We start from the raw sequence: 17,994 nt of genomic DNA, 5'->3' as shown, positions 1-17,994 counted from the left end.
TTGATGTTATTAGCTGATGTAGCCCTCTGCAGCCTTCCTGAGTTACGCCCAGGAAGGTTCCTTGCCCACAGAAACCTCTTCCTCTGCAAACTCAAGTATATCCAAAAAATAACAACCACATTGCTGGGAGCCTGTACTGGTATTGTGTTTACAGTTAGACTCAATGATCTGACAGGTATTTTCCAACCTATTACCTACAGGTAGGGAAATGGGCAGTGATGACAGGCTAGCACAGCTCTTTTGAGAGTGCTATGGAGGTCATACATAGTTCTGGAGACCAAGTTGCTCTGTAGAACTCTCTCTGTAATCTGATCTCAGCTGAGCTGAAATGAGCTGATGCCAGTCAGAGCAAGCTCTGTGGTGTGATTTATCTCTAATGCAGATGGCACCTGCCTTCTCAACAGAAAAACCAAAGAGCTGAGCAGTTACCACGAAGTAGTGATGCTGTGAGTAAGGACCAGAACCTCTACCAATCTTCTTTCTGAGTGCCCCAAGCACCAATCCCCAGAGTCCCATTCCCCTTCTCCAGAAATCTCCCATTTCTCCTATGTAACAGAAGGGAAGCAAGGACCAGCCAATGTCCAGCAGTGCCTCCAGCCTCATGGACTGGAGCCCCACAGGGCTGAGGATCTCTGCTGGCAGAGAAGTGCTCCAGTATATTTTCTGTGCAGGTCTCGTCATCCAACTACACCTTCCACAAAAGGAGTCCCCAAATTCTCTTTCATGAAAGCTGAACATTTACCCTTTTATTTTCCTGTCAGCTTGTTCCTAACCCAAGAAGAAATGATCTCTCCCATGCCTAGTTAAGAATGAAGTGAGAGGAGAATCAGCAATCAAACCAGTGTCACCAGACAAAGGCTGGACTGGACGTGCAGTAAAACCCACTGACCATGCAGTGAGTTTAGAGCAGGTTTCTGAACTAGAACTGTTGCTCAGTGGCCCACGTTGCACCAGCTCCTGTAAACTTCTTCCCAGAGTGCTGTACCCCAGAATATAGCTGCAAAGGAATGGTCTGTATTTGAAAAAGGGCTACTAGAAGCTGTTACATGAAGTTTAAGTAAGTAATTTTACTATTTTTTTAACCACTGAAAAATAAAAACATTCGAAACAAAGCACTCCTTTGAGCACTTAATTCAGCCAGTCCCACAGAAATCTCCTTTTATATCACTATTAAGTGAGAGGGCAAGGGGAGGCAATCCTGCTCCTCCTCACTGTATTCCAAGACATGATGGGCACAGACATTTGCTTCCTGCTACAGAGCCACAGTAAATTAATTCTACAGATAAGTTTACTATAAATAAAAATATTTTCTAGCAATTCCTTTAGGCTTCTGTGGTAATGGTTAGTCACCTACAGTAGTGACAGGTTGTATGTAAGTTGCAACATAAACCAAACAAATTACTATCTTGAAATATTTTAATTCTAAATGTGAGATCTGAGAACATTTTTTCTCACACACACAAAGGCACAAAGCAGCATGCATACCTCTGAACAAAGACACATGTAGCCTGTCACCAGAGAGGGCGACACCTTGGAGTTACCTTCTCGGAGTAGAAAATGCATGCGTACACATACATAGCAATAAACAGAAAAGCATATATCTTTTATGTATGTGTATATACACACACAAACACATTCTGCATGTCTGTACATACATTCTGTAACTACTATCATTGTGCTATGTGATTAAGTTATCATGAACTTTGAGAACACATCAATTTTTCTAGGCATCTTCATTTGTGGCATTCATTTTCTTCACTGTCCAGAGGTTCTGATGTCACACCTTCCTCCATAGTCTATTACCTCTTCCTCTCCTCTCCAACCATTTCCCAAAGGCTGAATTTAGAAATTATGTTAAATTCATCTTTAAATGCAGCTGAAAAGTCAGTAGAGGACAAACTTGACATCCCCTTAACTTACAAGTGTTAAAAAAGAGTGATCCAGGTAGGACCACCAGGTCAGTGATAAAAACCTGCAGGAGTAATACATAGTTCTGAAATAGATCCTTTCATTTCCTGCCTTCCTATTTATTTTTTAACAGTCACCATTGATCCCTGCAGGGAGGGGGAAGAAGCTCAGATAGAATTTCAGTTCTCTATTTGTGTGGTCAGTCTAATAGAGTCAGTTTTAAAAAGGAAAAACCCAGGAAATACAATGTTATCTCCACAGCATCACAACAATTAAAGAAAAATATTTTAACATCATAGATGTTAACATCAAGATTTTAACAGAGCTGAGTCAGCACTGGAGTGTGGCTGAAGAGAGAAACTCTATGGAAGGAACCAAGAGTTTACTATCAGGGCAATGCATGAATCTGTTCTGGATCAGGCCACACCCCTGTGCCTCCTCTGGAAAGCCATCTAACTCATCCATAACAGCAGCTGAATCTTAGGAAGGAAAGGCTGATGTGTAACATGCCGATTATTACACTGGTCAATTACAGTTCCTCACAGGAATAGCAAAGAGCTGTTAGGAGTCATGAACCTCATGCCATCCTAGCACCAAAGGAAACTGGTCCTAATTGTGACTGTCTCAGGCTTTCTTACTAAGAAATAAAAGCTCAACATGCTGCTTTATTTTATCAACCTGCTTCATGCCTCTGTCCTGATTCACACAATTCCTATTTGCTGCATTCTCTTTTCAAAAGACTTTAAACCTCACATGGAAGCCAGAATCTGTTCTTGTGTATTGTAAGACATGACATTTCATCCATTTAACTACTGAGCCTAACTCCTCTTTGGCTGTCCTGATCAGTTAGGACATCAATCTTGACATGAAGGTACCAGAGATCCAGGTTTGTGCTTGTGACATACTCACTACTAAAAGCTGATGCCTCCCATCCACTCAGCTTCCTGGTTTCAAGAAATTGGAGATTATTAAAACTTTCTCCATTACATCAGAAGTGTTTCAGTATCAAGTACTCTGTTCCTGTTATTTATTTGCCATAATTATGTCCACTGTGGTGTCCCCTCTGTGGTAGGGAAGTACTCTGACCTTCACAGGTAAACTTGACAAGCTTCAGAGCTGTGCAGTACTCATACTGCACTACAGTCCACTAAGAGAACAGATAAATAATCCAGCTGAGGAGGAGACTGTCCTCTAGCTGTAACACCCCTCAGTGGGATAAAGATCCTCCCATCATTCAGCAGCTGCTTTGGGAGTTGCTCAACACAGATTCTCAGGACCCCTAATGGCAGCACCAAACATCACCATAACCATTTGGGCAGCATTTACCTTTTTTGTTCCCAATCCTTAGTAAACAAAAATGTTCTGTTCTACAATGCTATTTCCCAGTCCCACCCACTCTCAACAATCAGACCTCTAGTGCCCAGGCCATGAGAAGTAATTCACTAAGGAACTCACAGTTATATATTAAAACAAAAAACCAAAAAACTTAGAAGAGGCTGCCAAGGACACAAACAGAACGCCAGAAAATACCATCTGGCCACCTCCTTTCATTGCAAAAATCAGTTTCCTCCCAAGGGAACATGAAACCATCCAAACAGAAGCTGCAATAACCTTGTAAAATCCACACTGATGGGAAACACCTGCTTTCCACTGTGCACACACTAGTAACTTCTGAGCCTCTGCTGCTGCTTAGATGCATGTGTCCTTGCAAAAAAAGAATTATGACCCTTAACCTAATTTACACAAGAATGTAGGTCAAATTGTTTCACCTGGGTTTATCTACTTATTGCACACCTTCTTCTGACAGAACTTCTACCCCTTATCAGGGAAACACAAAGGAGAGGCTACTAAGGGAAAGGCAGCAGATGGTGACAAGACAGCAAAGGTTGTAATGAGATCTCTCAAAGCAGACAAAGAGAGTCTACCAAAAGCCTAAGACTGTATTTTTTCAGCCTCTTTTCCTAGCACTGGCATGTAAAAGATTTCAACAAATTCTAATAGTAAAGAATAAAAAAAATCCAAATATATGCAAATACATAAAGAGTACTAAACCAGCAGGGTTTGGTGTGGAGCTTGGGTTTGGTTGGTTTGGGGGTTGTTTGGTTTGGGGTGGTCGTTGGGCTTTTCTTTGAGTATTACAAGCACCTCTCCATTAGCCACCTGTGGTGACAGCTTTTGCCAAGACAGCATGCTGCTACACTGCTGAGGCAGCACCCAGTGCCTGTCACATTTCTTTCATGACTGCAGTAAAGTGTCGCTTCCCATCTAAATACAACATGGACTCTGAAATAAAGTGGACAAAAGAGAGAACCACATTAGGAACTTAGTATCAATAGTGGGCAACTCCAACTACACAGATTGGCAAAAACAAGAAGCAATCCACACTGTCATCAAAGCATAAAACGTATGTGGTTTGCCATGAATAAATTACTCAAATAGTTCATCTATTAAAATGACCAGTGTTCCAAGAGAAAGAAATCCATCTTTTTTACAGAATTATGATGACAACATATTAATGGGATACTTGCCTCCATATGTCTTAGGTACAACTTGTGGGACCTCATTTTCTGATATAAATGTAAAATGGAAAATATTGGTAGTATGGTGCTCCCTGGTATTTGCATTGTAAACTTCACTGTGTACTCGAACCTGGATGTAGTTGTTTTCTGTGTAACAGACCTACACAGTTAAAACAAGAGTTAGAGCTTGTAATTTACCACCAGTGCTGAAAACTGTAACAGACTTCATTATAGCATTTAACAAGGAAAGTCACACACTCTCATAACACAGTTCATTATCAGTGACTAACACTGGTGACAGCAAAGGCAAGGTTTGCTCCTTTTCAAAAGGAAATCAACTCCTACCTGTCCAGAAAGCAGTAATAAGGATCCAACTTCAACTGGCTTCTGAAACATGATATCATCAACAGATACGATAAAGGGTCTGGAACCCCTGAGGAAGCAAACAAGAAATTTATTTTTAAGAATAAAAAGCATGTTTGAAGACATTTAAAATATCTACTTGTCAGCATTTTAATGAAGGGTTACTAGAGAATAAATCTCTTCCTTAAAGAGAGGCTACAGGAAGTGTTAAGGAGTTATGTCATCACCGGAGGAAATCTCTCACACCAATGAAGTACACACTAAGGACACATTATTGCACCATTATTGTATTTTATGACTTACACTTGCTAGACAATCTTCATGCCATCATTGCTCAGGCCTCAGTTTTTCAAGGACTGACACAAACCACTGAACTTTACTATGCTTATTAACTTACACATAGACCTTTGCTGGGTGATGACTTCAGTCACACTTCCTAAGCTCAAGCAGTTAATAGAAGAAGTTCAGAACCCATTCCTCTTGTGTACTGAATGCAAAGATGTAATATTTATTTGATAGAGTGAATATGTTATATGGTTAAAAAGTCCATCTCAATAGCTTGGTAAGATAAAAGAAAACAGAAAATCGATGTATTTTCTATCTTGACAAGTAATGCTTAAAACTCAAACTTCAAGGAGCAAGGTGCCAATCTCTTTGTAAACATGACAGCTGTTCCAAGTAGAGCAGCACTGTGCACTAATAGTGCATGATTCTACCAGACACCTAAGTTTTTTCAGCTCAGACTGTCATTAGGTTGGTTAGCTTGGGTTCCCAACCTCTGTGTATGTGCACAATGCTCTGGATTATATAACTATTGCAGATCTACAACTCACCCATAGCTGCAAGCAGTTGCCCATCCCAGTTCAAATGCCTTTCTCATGAGAAAACCCCCAAAGATCCTATTGAAGATGTTCCGTTCCTGTACATAGAAACAAATACCAAATTCTTTTCAAAGCCTTGTGTTGAAGTCTGCACTTCAGTTCACAGTATTTAACAGAAGTCCCAACACCTGAATATATAAAAAGCACTACTGAAATACATATGTAAAATTGAAAATGCCCAAGGCAACTTTACTTATTAGGAGCTCTATTATCTGACTAATCTGACAGCAAAGGTAACAACTCAAAACTGTATCAGCAACCAAAGGTCAAATGTTTTGCAAACACTTTGCAAAGGAATTTCTTTACACATAATGAACAGTCTGGTAAGAAAACAAGGTCATTAAAAATCGTCCATTTTGCAGTGGTAATCCATACAAACAAAAAACTGGTGAAAGAAACTAGGCTCTAAATACATTGCAAGGACTGCAGAACCCAAATAAAATAATGGTCTGACTAATCTTACATGAAAATTCATAGAGTCATAGAATGGATTGGGTTGGAAGGGATCTTAAAGATATCTCATTCCAACCTCCCTGCCATGAGCAGGGACACCTTGCACTAGACCAGGTTGCTCAGACCCCCACTCAGTCTGAACATTTCCAGGGTTGGGGCACCCACAAATTCTCTGGGCAACCTGTTCCAGAGCTTTACCACAATCACAGTAAAAAACTTCTTCCTAATATCTATTCTAAACCTCTCCCCTTTCAGTTTAAAGCCACTACCCCTTGTCCTGTCACTATCCTTGTAAAAATTCCCTCTCAAAGTTACTTCTCAAGTAACTTTCTGTAATTCATTAATATTTCTCAAAATACCTCAGGATGGCAAATCTGCAGGGCTTTTAGCTTTGCATCTTCCATCCACACTGAATTGGGTGGTAATTTACGACTCTGGAAACTCACTGTCCTTTGGAAGAGACAATAAACTTTATAGTCCACAGAATTAGCAGAATTCAGCAAGCCAAAAAAGCATAAATAGCAAATGCAGACACACACCACAAAAAAAAAAAAAAAAAAAAACAAAAAAAAAAAAAAAAAAACAAAAAAAAAAAAAAAAAAAACAAAAAAAAAAAAAAAAACACAAAATCATAGAACACCACAATAAAACCCAAAACAGAAATGGTATCACTAAACAGTTCCAGCTGACCTTGAAGCCTTATCTAAAGCTGTCCTTTGATTTGTTACTGCAATAAACCTATGCTCCTGATCTTTCAAAAACTTCTGCTAATATTCAAGTTTATGTGAATGAAGAGGCTTGAGAAAGGTACATGAAAGAAAAGATGAATCACAATCACAAAGTGCTTACTTTGTCAGAAAAGCTTTGCTCTGTTTTTTGTCATAATAAGAAATAAAAGCACACAGTGAGCTAATAGAATAATTCAACATCAAACATGCAGACAGTTTTTGAAGTTTTCAAACCCAGATGGAACGTGTACAAAGTACAACTGCTAATTTTAAGGTAAAGCATGTCTGCCTCTGGTAAACAGACTTAAATTAACAACTGTATAGGCTAATAAGTTAAAATTATAAAATATCACAAATACAACATTGCACTAATGTAATTAGACATTGTTCTATCACTGTTGGCATCAGACAACTTCACACCAATCTCAAGTATAAGAAAAATATGCTAACAACTCCCTCAAATAATGTTGACAGGTATTGTATTTAAAACACACTGCAAGGTTATTTGGTCAAAAGGTGGCCAGTTCCTGCCCTCACAGGTTTTTTTATTAGATATCATGGCAGAAAACTGATTGTGCAAGTCATGACCATTCCATTCTCTTACTTGGTTAAACATCATTAACCTTTTTCTTCAAAATTATTCCTAACAGCTTGTTTAGAACAACAGAAAACTCTTCGAAGAACTGCATATGTCACAATAGAGTTTGTACCTGCATTTCAAATAAACCACCACAGAATTTAAATGTGCATTTATTCCAGACTACCCTCTTATGAGCACCCACTCAAAAGGCACTTTTCTGTTTGATAACATGACAGTTCTCCTTCACCCCTCCCCTTCTTGCCTTGTGTCCAATGTATTAAGGAATATATCATGGACAATGTTTCTTTCTTCTGCAGTGGGAGCCATTTTCAGTAAGGAAGCAGTGCTGAAATCAATCCTCCTCATCTTGTTCACTGAATATTAAAAAAAAAACATAGTATTAGAGTTTAAAGAAAACACAAATAATGGCTCTGAAGATTTTAACCTCGAATCAACTGTCTTTCCAGTTTTCCTTTTCCCCCTGCAAGTTAAATCCTGTAACTTCATGGGCCTATAGATCCAAACAGAAATTTGGTTTTTAGAATTGACTGCATTGAAATAAAGATAAAGCAGAAATTCAGTAGTACCTCATGAATGTGATGAAGAACTTCTATATGTATTTTATGACACCCACACACTGTTCCTACAGAAAACTTGAGTACTCCCCTCAAAGTACACAACATATCTAACAAGAAACCCTACAGAACAATCAGCTTCAGGTTTTGCTAATGGTACAAGAACTTTATTTCCTCCCAGCTATTAAGTTGCAACTGAGGCAGATGTGCATACTACCAGGAAATACAACATACATTCCCCTTGCTTGAAGATTTCTTCCTCCTCAGGGCTCTCAGGAATGAGTGGATTAACAAATGCTGGCCTATGGACAGGAAGTTTTTTTTAAGTTACCAACTTCACAAGAATTTCTCCTGTAAATACATTATAACAGTCTTCCATTTTTATTCACATACACAGAACAAGATGAATGACATACTTCAGGTTATATGACAGAAATAAACATGGCTGCCAACAGAGTATCACATTAGCTTTAATTCTGAACAGGCAGCTAAGTGATCCAACCACTACCTAGTGCAATCAGGAAAGAGAAAGTGACACATCCATGGTTCTTAAGAAGCTAAAATTGTACCCATAAATTATAATGAAGACTGTTCAAGAAGAAAGCTGTTCCAAAACTCAGCAAATAAAAACATGATGATTTACGATAGTTGAAACCAAAACTTGATTGGTACCACTCCTCCTGGAATAGAAGGAGCACAGTGCCGTAGCCAGCAAGTGTTTTTATAATCTCCGTGTTCCCTTGACAGCCTTATCTACAGCCAAAAGCTGTTTACCACGTGCACCACTTATCAAAGATTATAACATGCCTTGAGCACAAATTTCTGCTTGTTTTACTGCACAAGTAAGTTTACTTTAACCTAATTATATAACATTATTTTCACAAGTAAAGACAAATGCTTAATTTCAAGAGTCATTCTTCCCCATAATTTCTAATTATTATTTTTCTACTTTCGATATTTATACAAATGCTGAGAACAACATACATCCATGTACATATACACACATGCACACACACAGAGACCTGCTGAAAAATTCATTTCTACTCCAAGCCTTTACTTGGGCTGCCAACAAGAGACAGAGAGGATCTTTTCTCTTAGAACAAGCTGCTCTTTCCTGGTTTGCTAAACCTCTGGGTTTTGGAGACCACCAGCTCCTTCTCCATCACAGAGCTCATGTCCCCTCTCCTCAGCTCAGCATACATCTACATCAGATCTCCTGACCAAGCTCCAAGTTGCTGAGATGCAAGTTTGCTGTGATCCCAAAGCCACACAACCATGTTTCTGTGGGGCTACAGCCAACCTAACGTATCCTGTACCTCTCTGAAGAGTTTTGACCTCACATAAATACCCTTCTTATATGGACAGAATGCTTCCAAAACACAGCCAGTCAGTGGCCACCTAGTTTGTACAACAGCCACTGGAGTTGGCACCTATCTGCACAAGTCCACGTAGGCTTGTCCTCAGTCAATCTGCTACTGAAGAATTACATCAAAGTTGATGTAATTATTTCAAAAAATTAGTCTTTAAAATGGGAACCATAATATAATTGGATTTCTTAATGTATAGTATGTTCACTGGTTCTAGAAAAAAAAATCTGAAGAAAATCAACCTAGAAACTACTTCTAATTTATCAGGACTGCATAATTCTATCATGTAAAACCCCTTCATTAAACATAACCTTCTTTGGTAGATACAAGCAATTATTTAAACTAATTAGAAACAGAGAAATGTTTATTACTTTGGCAGACTATACAGGAAAGAGATAAGAATTACAGCCAATTTTTCTGATGCTGGAGTCATAAATCTAAACTGCAACTGAGCAGCCTTTTATTCTAATGACCAAGGAATTACAGAGAAAGTAAAACCAGAAAAATAACAAAATAAGTGTCTGGGGTTTTTTTAAGTTCTGTGTAATACTTAAGTTCCATCTTAGTTACACAAGCAAGTTTTAACCTGAGTTATACTGATGACACCTATTGTCTATTAGGGAATTAATGGTATTGCTCACTCAAAGTCTACTTAACCACTGAAACTCAATCATTAACTACTAGAATGCAGGTGGGTTTCTGGCAGACTCATTCACTTCTGTGTTCATTCAGACCAGTCACTCAAACACAGAGAAAAATCTGTTTAAAAAAAGGGTCAGATCCCAAGACTGTCAGCAATTCCTGGTATCATGACTGCTAAAATCAAGTCTGAAGCTTGTCACAGGAAAGTCAACACTTGCCAGCAGAAAGCATCAACTATGTGGTTTATTGATGACCTACATTATACGACTTCTACCCATACAGAGCAAGCTGCCATGTTTGCCACTTTCAGTACAGCAGAAGTTAGGAAACTTTTCCTGTCCTACAAATTACCGTGTATTCTCTGGGTCCCGGGCCACCATGACAAAGGTTGCATCTAACACAGGGCTGTAATCACCATCATGTAGCTAAAAGAGACAGGAAAAATGTATTACTGAACTCTAAAATTGTAAATGTGCTTAGCAAGCTGTTTACCTGACATGAACTATTCAATCACACTGTTAATTCTGCTTACTTTCACATTCTGTCATTCCTTCCAACACCTCTTGCAATAGGTCAAAGAAAAGGAAATAGTTAAAACTTTCCTTTCAGAAATTCTACAATGTAAACATTTTCCAGGTTGTTAAAAACTTTGAGCTGGGAGGGGAGGAAATCAACACAGGCATTGTAAAAGGACCTGCTTAACCTTTACTCTGAGAAGTGCCATAGCATTTTTTAATACCAAATTGCCACTAATGCCAGCACTGTAAGGAGTTCAGACAAAAAAGGTGTAACATTTATCTTCTACATCAGAGACTTTACTTCAGGAGAGCAACTGAATAAAAAATATTTACCCATTTACCTGAATTATCACAGAATCATAGAATCACAGCATGATTTGTGTTAGAAGGAAGCTTAAAGACATCCAGTCCAAACACCCCTGCCATGGGCAGGGACAGCTTCCAAGATCAGGTGGCTCAAAGTCTCTTCCAACCCAGCCTTGGAACACTTCAGGGATGGGGCATCTCTGCTTCTCTGGGCAACCTGTTCCCCTACCTCACCATCCTCATAGCAAATAATTTCTTCCCACAATCTCATCTAAACCCATTCTCTCAGTCTGAAGCCATTCCCCCCTTGTCCTGCCACTATATGCCCTTGTAAATTCCCCCTGAAGCACCTCATGCCTGTTGTAAGATGGAGAGAGGTCACAAGAACCAACCTGCAGCATGTGCATCTTCACTTCCATAGAGGTCTTCCCAACCCAAGAAACATTGCCTGTGAATTTGATGTCACAGTCTGGATGTATAATCTTCTGGCACAAATCTACAAGACAAACATTAGGGGTTACTGGAGACAGATCACTCACAATTATCCTAGAATGGCCAGATTCTCTAGGACCTTTATGTGATCTGGAAGTGGCAACACACACAAAGACAACCCAGAAAAGACAGTTGTTGCAAGGGACCATGCTGCTTGTCTGCAGTTTCTGCCCCTGCAGACTTCTGAAGCCAGAACAGGAGTAGGAAGCAGGCACACAGGTGGACAGCAGACTCAAGGAAGTGCTCAGCAGAACAGGCAACACAGGCAAGATCCAAGTCCACCAGGATAAACACAGTGCAATAATGAAGCTAGGAACCTGCATGCCAAAATAAAACTAAGCACAAAAGTGCAGGAGCCATGGAAGTCGTATTTTGAAGGGAAGTGACATATGAATGCTGAAAAGCATCTACAAAACCCCCTTCCCACCTCCTGTCAACAAAAGCCACAAAACTTCAAAGCTAAAATAAGATGAAGTGAACAAAACAGGAGTGAAGAAGGTATCCTCAATAACAACCATGGGAAGGCAGTAGCTGGTGAAAGAGTAAGACGAGCAGATTAAACTATTTTTATTTACTAAATTGCCACTTACTGATTTTATCCACCAGAGCTGTGACTATGGACAAAGGAGACCTTGGCTGCATTTCCTGCTTGGTGTGAGTGTAGCAAATAAGAACTGTGGAAAGACCAAAAATTGAGTCAGCTCTTTAATAAAAACATAAGTGGAACAGATCAAAGTCATCTTTGCAAACCATAAGAGGTACCTGGAAAACACAAACTAAAGTATCCTACTACAGGAGAGCACACCTTCCACATTTTCATGTATGTAACACATGGGATTGCTATAAAGAAAACAGCAGCAGATGTCTCAGTTTTATGCATATTTACTTACTACAAAGATAAATTTAACTAAGCATTTGAAACCAGCTCATCACTTGACTTTCAATCCCACATAATCTCTTCGCTCTACCTCTGCAGCTCCCTGTCTCAGACTCTTCCTATGTTCTATTTTGATTTCATGAAGGCTGTCCAAAGATATATGCTATCTGAGGACTTTTTAAATACTGATTCCTTTCAAGAGGTGGAGATTAAATAAACTGTGCCTTACAGGCATGAAACCATAGTCAGAGGTATTTATCACATTGCAATTACTACTAGCTAAACCATACTTAAACTAATTAGGTTTGCGCATAAGAGCACATCCAAGTAAACAGACTCCTTGGAGTAATTCAAGGCTGCAAAGATATATTTTTTTCTAGTGCTCATGTAATTTTCACTCAACACAGACTTTCATTTTCAAAAGTATCTGTCTTGTACTCACTGAGATAAGAGAGAAAGAATCCCCATATGGGCCATTCACTTCAGAGTTGGACTTGATGATCTTTGTGGGTCCCTTCCAAACCAGAATATTCTGTGTTCTGGAAGATCTCTATCCTTCCAAGTAAGCTAAGATGCTTTTTCCCTATGTTTACTGAAGTCACAATTCTAAAACCTGTTAAGCTTATCAACTTATACCATTACGATTACCCCCAATATTGTCTAATTGGGACAGAATCTTGATTAACCCAAAACAATACATCCCCAGCAGAACTGACTGGAGCCCAGTATGACTGCAAACAAGGCAAAAACATTCTGTGCTTTCACAGGAAAAAAGTAAGATCTTCACAGATTTCTGGGCAAAATAAACAAGGTACAGAATGAAAAACAGGCTCATGTCATCTTAACAATGGAAGGTAGCCAATAGTTTGAAGTCTCCTTTTCTAATTCAGGACAGATACTAAAGCCAGTATCTTCCACGTCCCAGGAAGAAACATCAGTCATGCAGCTATTTTGTCTATCCTCAATAGACATGCATTCATTTCTTTCTCTGCCTTCCTCAATTTTGTCCATCTGGACTCTCAGAAGGAACAGAAAAAAACTGTTTTATTCACAACTTTCCCTTAATAAGCACTTAATTCCTTGTCAAAAACCTCCATCAAAAAGCTCCCAACCAGCTACAGAACTTGGATGAAGGAAGAAATCACCTGGTGATGTTTTAAGATAAAAGTATCTCCCAGCTCTATTAACAACCTCACACTTGTAATACAGAAGTCAAAGATCTTGAACTTTTCAAGACCACAAATAAATAAAAGGAGAAAAAAATTAAGAAAGTTAACTCATGAAACAACTGAGTTGGTTTTACCCTTAACAACAATTTGCAGAACCCAAGAATATACACCGATTGTTTTTAATTTGTTCTCAGTGGATACATTACATTCTTTCCAGATTATACTCTCTTGTCCCTAAAGGGACGATTAAAATATTTGCATCTCATTATCTGTTTAAAATATTTGCATCTCATCATCTGTTTAAAATATTTGCATCTCATTATCTGTTGGGGCTTGTGTCAGTTTTTGTTGAGGTTTTTTCAAGATTAAAAAAAAATCGTAAGTTTTCATTTTCAAGATGCACTTCACAAATTTTCTCTAAGTTCACATTCAATGCAAATTTATAACGTAGGATCACTTTTCAGTAAATTACTTTTGTACCTGGTCCTTTACAAATCTGACAGAGGTAGGAAGCTGAACAATTTTGCTTCCATCTGTTCTTTATCATCCTTCCTTCTCTTTCAGTACCAGTGTCTTCTTTTTTCCCTTCCCTTTTGCAATAGCACAATTATGGGTTTCCCTCCAAGGTCATACTGTGTGTCTTGGGGTGACCACACTGTGCCACACCAAACAGTGCTCAGCAGTAGTCAAATTCACTTTGTGCAGCCTTTACAAGGGCATAGGTACATACCTCCTAAACTGTCAAGATCTTCAAGTATCCTTCCAAACCTGCAATATAGGGGTTTGACAATTAAATATCTACTCACATAGCAAACAGAAGTTAACAGTTTCCTGTATGTGTAACATGGTTGCTTTGTTACCTTACACTGTTCTGTACATTCAGGTACTTTTCTCTTATTTCAGGCTGACTTCCTAGAGGTAGAATAACTTCCAAGTAGCTATCCTTCATTCTCCTAGGAGGGAGATCTTCCTGCCGTTTTGCCAGTAAAGTATGAAGAGCTTTTCTTTCTTGCATTGCTTGCACATGATCCCTGGTAAGAAAAAAACCATTATTCTGAAGTACAACAACAGAACCACAGCCCTAGCTAAAAGACATCACATTGGTGATTGTCAAAGTTACAACCAAAATGTAGCAAAAATAGCAAGATACAGTGAGTGTGCCTTGAAAAAAAAAGTGAAATGCACAAAATGAGAGATGCTAAGCAAGACTACTGCAGAAATCTTTGAAATACTTAGCGTACAAGTGGTAAGCACACACTTCACACTAATGAGATTAACAAAATGCAGCTAATTCTGAATGCTACCAAAATGGTTCCCCTCGAAAAAAACAGATCAGACATAACTAAAACTATGAGGTTTTGTGCATATTCATGTCTCCCATAGCTACAGTATCACAAATCTTCCCACACTCCAATTTTAAAGGACTGACCATCAATTTACAATCTCTCCCAAGAAGTAAAGTAGATGTACAGTGTTGGCTAACACTAACAACAAGAGAACTAATCTGCTATGACTTGCCATCATCCACAGGTGAGCTCCCCCGCTGCTGCACCAGTTCTAACAGCAAGCTAAAAGACAAAGAAAAATAACCTACTTCTCTTTCTCTCTTCCTACACAGACATCTTAAAATTATACAGGAAAGTTACAGAAAGAAACAACACAGAAAAGGGAGAACTATTCCTTCAGAGTTGCTTTTCCAGCACCACCAAGTCAGAGGGGCTGCAACTCTCACAGTGGAGAAGGGGCCAACTTATTGTCACGTCTTTCCAATCTACCAAATTGATTCCTTGCACAGGTATCTACAAGATGTAACAGTCTTGCCCAATATTCTCCCTTATGTGTTCCACCAAAGTTCCCTCCCCTTAGAAGTGCAACCTGACTGAATAAAGCAAGTATTTCCTAACATCTCTAGAATCAATACCCATCTATCAAAAACCTATGGGTTAAACATACAACAGTTCTGGTATAAAGCCACAGAGTATGCAAAACTATGGATCCATTTCATAGAGCATGAGAATGCATGAAACGCTAAGCAACCAAACTTAATGTTAAATTTCTGGATGTGTGCCATTCCTTCAGTTGTGCATGCTGCATTGCTGAGATCTCAGTGACACTGTGTTTAACAAAACCAACTTAAAAAAAATAATGAAAAAAAACAACAGAAAACCTTTTCACCAAAAAGAAATTTTGTCTCAAATTTTGACTTGGGTGAATTCTGGGTATTAGCCATTTAAAATTAAAGCTTACTTGGCTTGAGTATTACTTCCGAAAATCAAGCTTCGACATATTTATATTCCCTCTTTTCTGTTTAACAAGTTTCAAGGAAATATGAATAATCCATGACCAAAAGCAGTAAAAGTCAAGCAGAAAACTTCTGTTAGTTTCATTTGTTTGTTTGAAACATGAGATGTGGTTTACCTCATCTGGGTAATGTGACTACTATGGAGTTCAGAGGAAACAGAAAGATAACAACCTCCTCCAGAGGGTTAACATTTGAAGTTATGCCACTGCATAGAAATGGAATATACTAGATGACTAAAGAAAGATGCAATGTCCAAGATGATGCATCTTCATGCTTTTTAAAAATGTTTTTTCCAAGGTCTTTCAGTGAAAGGCTTAAAAAGAAATTAATCAGAAAGTAAATCAGAAATTTGTCTATAAACATAAAGAAACCTAACAATAACTATATTCAACTATATTCTGTTTTCACCAGTTCCATCCTGGGTCCTCTGAGGTCAGCAGCAGAATTCTTCTTGACTTCCACTTCAGAATGTGTCCTTCAATATGCAGAAGTATTGGGCTCAATGTGGTAACATTTGTCAACAGACAAATACTGTTACACACTGCAGTACTAGTTTAACAGTAACAATAAGTCATCTAAGTATTAACTTACACCTGCCCTAAACATTCTGAGAAATGTTTACATCTTTCTGAAATGGCCACAATGACATCTAGACTATATTTAACAATGAACAGATTAATAGTTTTAACTACAATTGAAGTACAAACCCAGAATAAACACATAAGCAAGATATTTCTTTTTAGTAACGAATGAGTACAAAATGCCACTGGCCTTTACAAGAGAAACCACAAACCGAAGTCTCCTTTTAGCAAAATTAATGGCTGAAATGTTCCTCCAACATGCATCCCTCCTCTCTCCCAGCATTCCAGATATATGTACATCAGTCCTTCCCTAGCTCCCTTTTCAGGACCCCTAAGCTGTTCTTTCAAATTTGTCCTCTTTAGTCATTCTGTGGCCTAACTCACTTAAATCCCCAGCTGTTCATTCTCCACATGTATCAACTCTGTTACTCCATTTTTAAATTGGGCTCTCAAAGGCTACATGATCCATGTCCTCCAAACCTCTCTGTACTAAATCTGTCATTCTCAAGCACTCCCATCTGTGGTCTCCCTGGCATTACTTCTTCCTGGTAGCTGAAGGATTCAGTACTCTGCAAACCATTTCTGCTGTATTTTGTACAGCACAAGAGAAGTACCTATCTAAGAAAAACACTGCTGTGGTGATCCTGGCCTCAGTCTGCTCTCCCTCCAGGACAGGAGCAGTGGGGATAAAAAAAAAAAAAAAAAAAAAAAAAGAGATGAGATGGAGGAACAGACTTGACCAGAGCGCTCTTAGATCTCAATTTTCGAATGGTATTTCCATATGGCATCATTCCTCCTCGGCCATTCTGGGGTGTGGGAAAGGCTTTTTCATAAACAATTTCTAGAGCCCTTTCTAGCTGACTGGATGAAAAGTTCAAGCCCCCTCATGCTTAGATACTACTCTTACTAAGCAAAAATCAGCTTCCCAGATTCAGGCATTCTTGTTAGCATGCCTACAGTTGTGTTCAGATAAACTGAGTCAGAAGACCTGGACACATCACACTCCACCCAGGCAAGCCTCTCTTCATTTCCCTATCACTGCACAAAGTGGGAAAGAAGAGCTCATCAAACATAGCCAAAATTAACAGTAAACATGGGACCAACCAAACTGCAATACATAATTCCTCCAGCCTGCTATACTGACTTTTCCAGACTGTAACAGTAGAGTGTTACAGTCAACTCTGGCTTATTCAATGTAATGGAGGGGGAGGAAAGTAACTTGAATAAAGCCGAACCAGCAATTATTTAAAGTATATGTAAATTAATCAAAAATTAAGTTAGAGCAGAAAAAGGAAATGCTCAAGATGCTCCTGATTAAAGAGATTCTGATCCCAAGCTGACAATTTTCCAAAGTGACATGGGTGCCATTTGGAATGCAGCCTGCTACACAGTGAGCAAGCTCAGCTGCTGAATCAGTGCAGGATAAATCCACCACATGGGCAATCCACCTAGAGATAACTCAAGAGGTAACAGCAACACAGCATTGTCAGCCAGACTCTACAGCTCGTAACTCCCGTTGGATTTAAAGCTAGTGGGACAATCTTGTAAGCACCAAGATGAGGTATTTTGTTTCTGCCAGAAAAATCTTACAAGTTTGTGATCCACAAAGCACCAATTCAGAAGCTTTGTTTCAATTACCTTTTAGTGGGATCTTTTTCTTCCCCAGCCAGCAAGCTAACCATTGGTAACTTCCACTACCACAACCCTGAGCTCCACCTTGGTTTCACAAATGA

At 38.9% G+C, this 17,994-nt stretch overlaps 1 protein-coding gene across 19 annotated transcripts in view; it reads right to left on the bottom strand.

Annotated features, from left to right (window-relative positions):
• Positions 1 to 1,047: 1,047 nt before the first annotated feature.
• Positions 1,048 to 17,994, bottom strand: part of ACOT9 (acyl-CoA thioesterase 9) — a 28,250-nt gene continuing 11,303 nt past the window's right edge. For 18 of the 19 annotated variants that reach the window (XM_068995558.1, XM_068995645.1, XM_068995474.1 and 15 more), the window contains 12 exons: positions 14,239 to 14,409; positions 14,109 to 14,146; positions 11,923 to 12,006; positions 11,233 to 11,336; positions 10,368 to 10,441; positions 8,242 to 8,309; positions 7,695 to 7,806; positions 6,484 to 6,574; positions 5,624 to 5,709; positions 4,773 to 4,860; positions 4,437 to 4,587; positions 1,048 to 4,191 (listed from right to left, as the gene is read on the bottom strand). In XM_068995558.1, coding sequence (XP_068851659.1) covers positions 4,133 to 4,191; positions 4,437 to 4,587; positions 4,773 to 4,860; positions 5,624 to 5,709; positions 6,484 to 6,574; positions 7,695 to 7,806; positions 8,242 to 8,309; positions 10,368 to 10,441; positions 11,233 to 11,336; positions 11,923 to 12,006; positions 14,109 to 14,146; positions 14,239 to 14,409 — 1,126 coding nt within the window. In that variant the 3' untranslated portion in view covers positions 1,048 to 4,132. Of the gene's footprint in view, positions 4,192 to 4,436; positions 4,588 to 4,772; positions 4,861 to 5,623; positions 5,710 to 6,483; positions 6,575 to 7,694; positions 7,807 to 8,241; positions 8,310 to 10,367; positions 10,442 to 11,232; positions 11,337 to 11,922; positions 12,007 to 14,108; positions 14,147 to 14,238; positions 14,410 to 17,899; positions 17,976 to 17,994 lie in introns of those variants that run through there. The other variant, XM_068995982.1, reaches the window with a different exon arrangement.

Source organism: Aphelocoma coerulescens, chromosome 1 (assembly GCF_041296385.1).
Source record: "Aphelocoma coerulescens isolate FSJ_1873_10779 chromosome 1, UR_Acoe_1.0, whole genome shotgun sequence".
Taxonomy (NCBI): Eukaryota; Metazoa; Chordata; class Aves; order Passeriformes; family Corvidae; genus Aphelocoma; species Aphelocoma coerulescens.
This window is presented reverse-complemented; position numbering and strand designations above follow the sequence as displayed.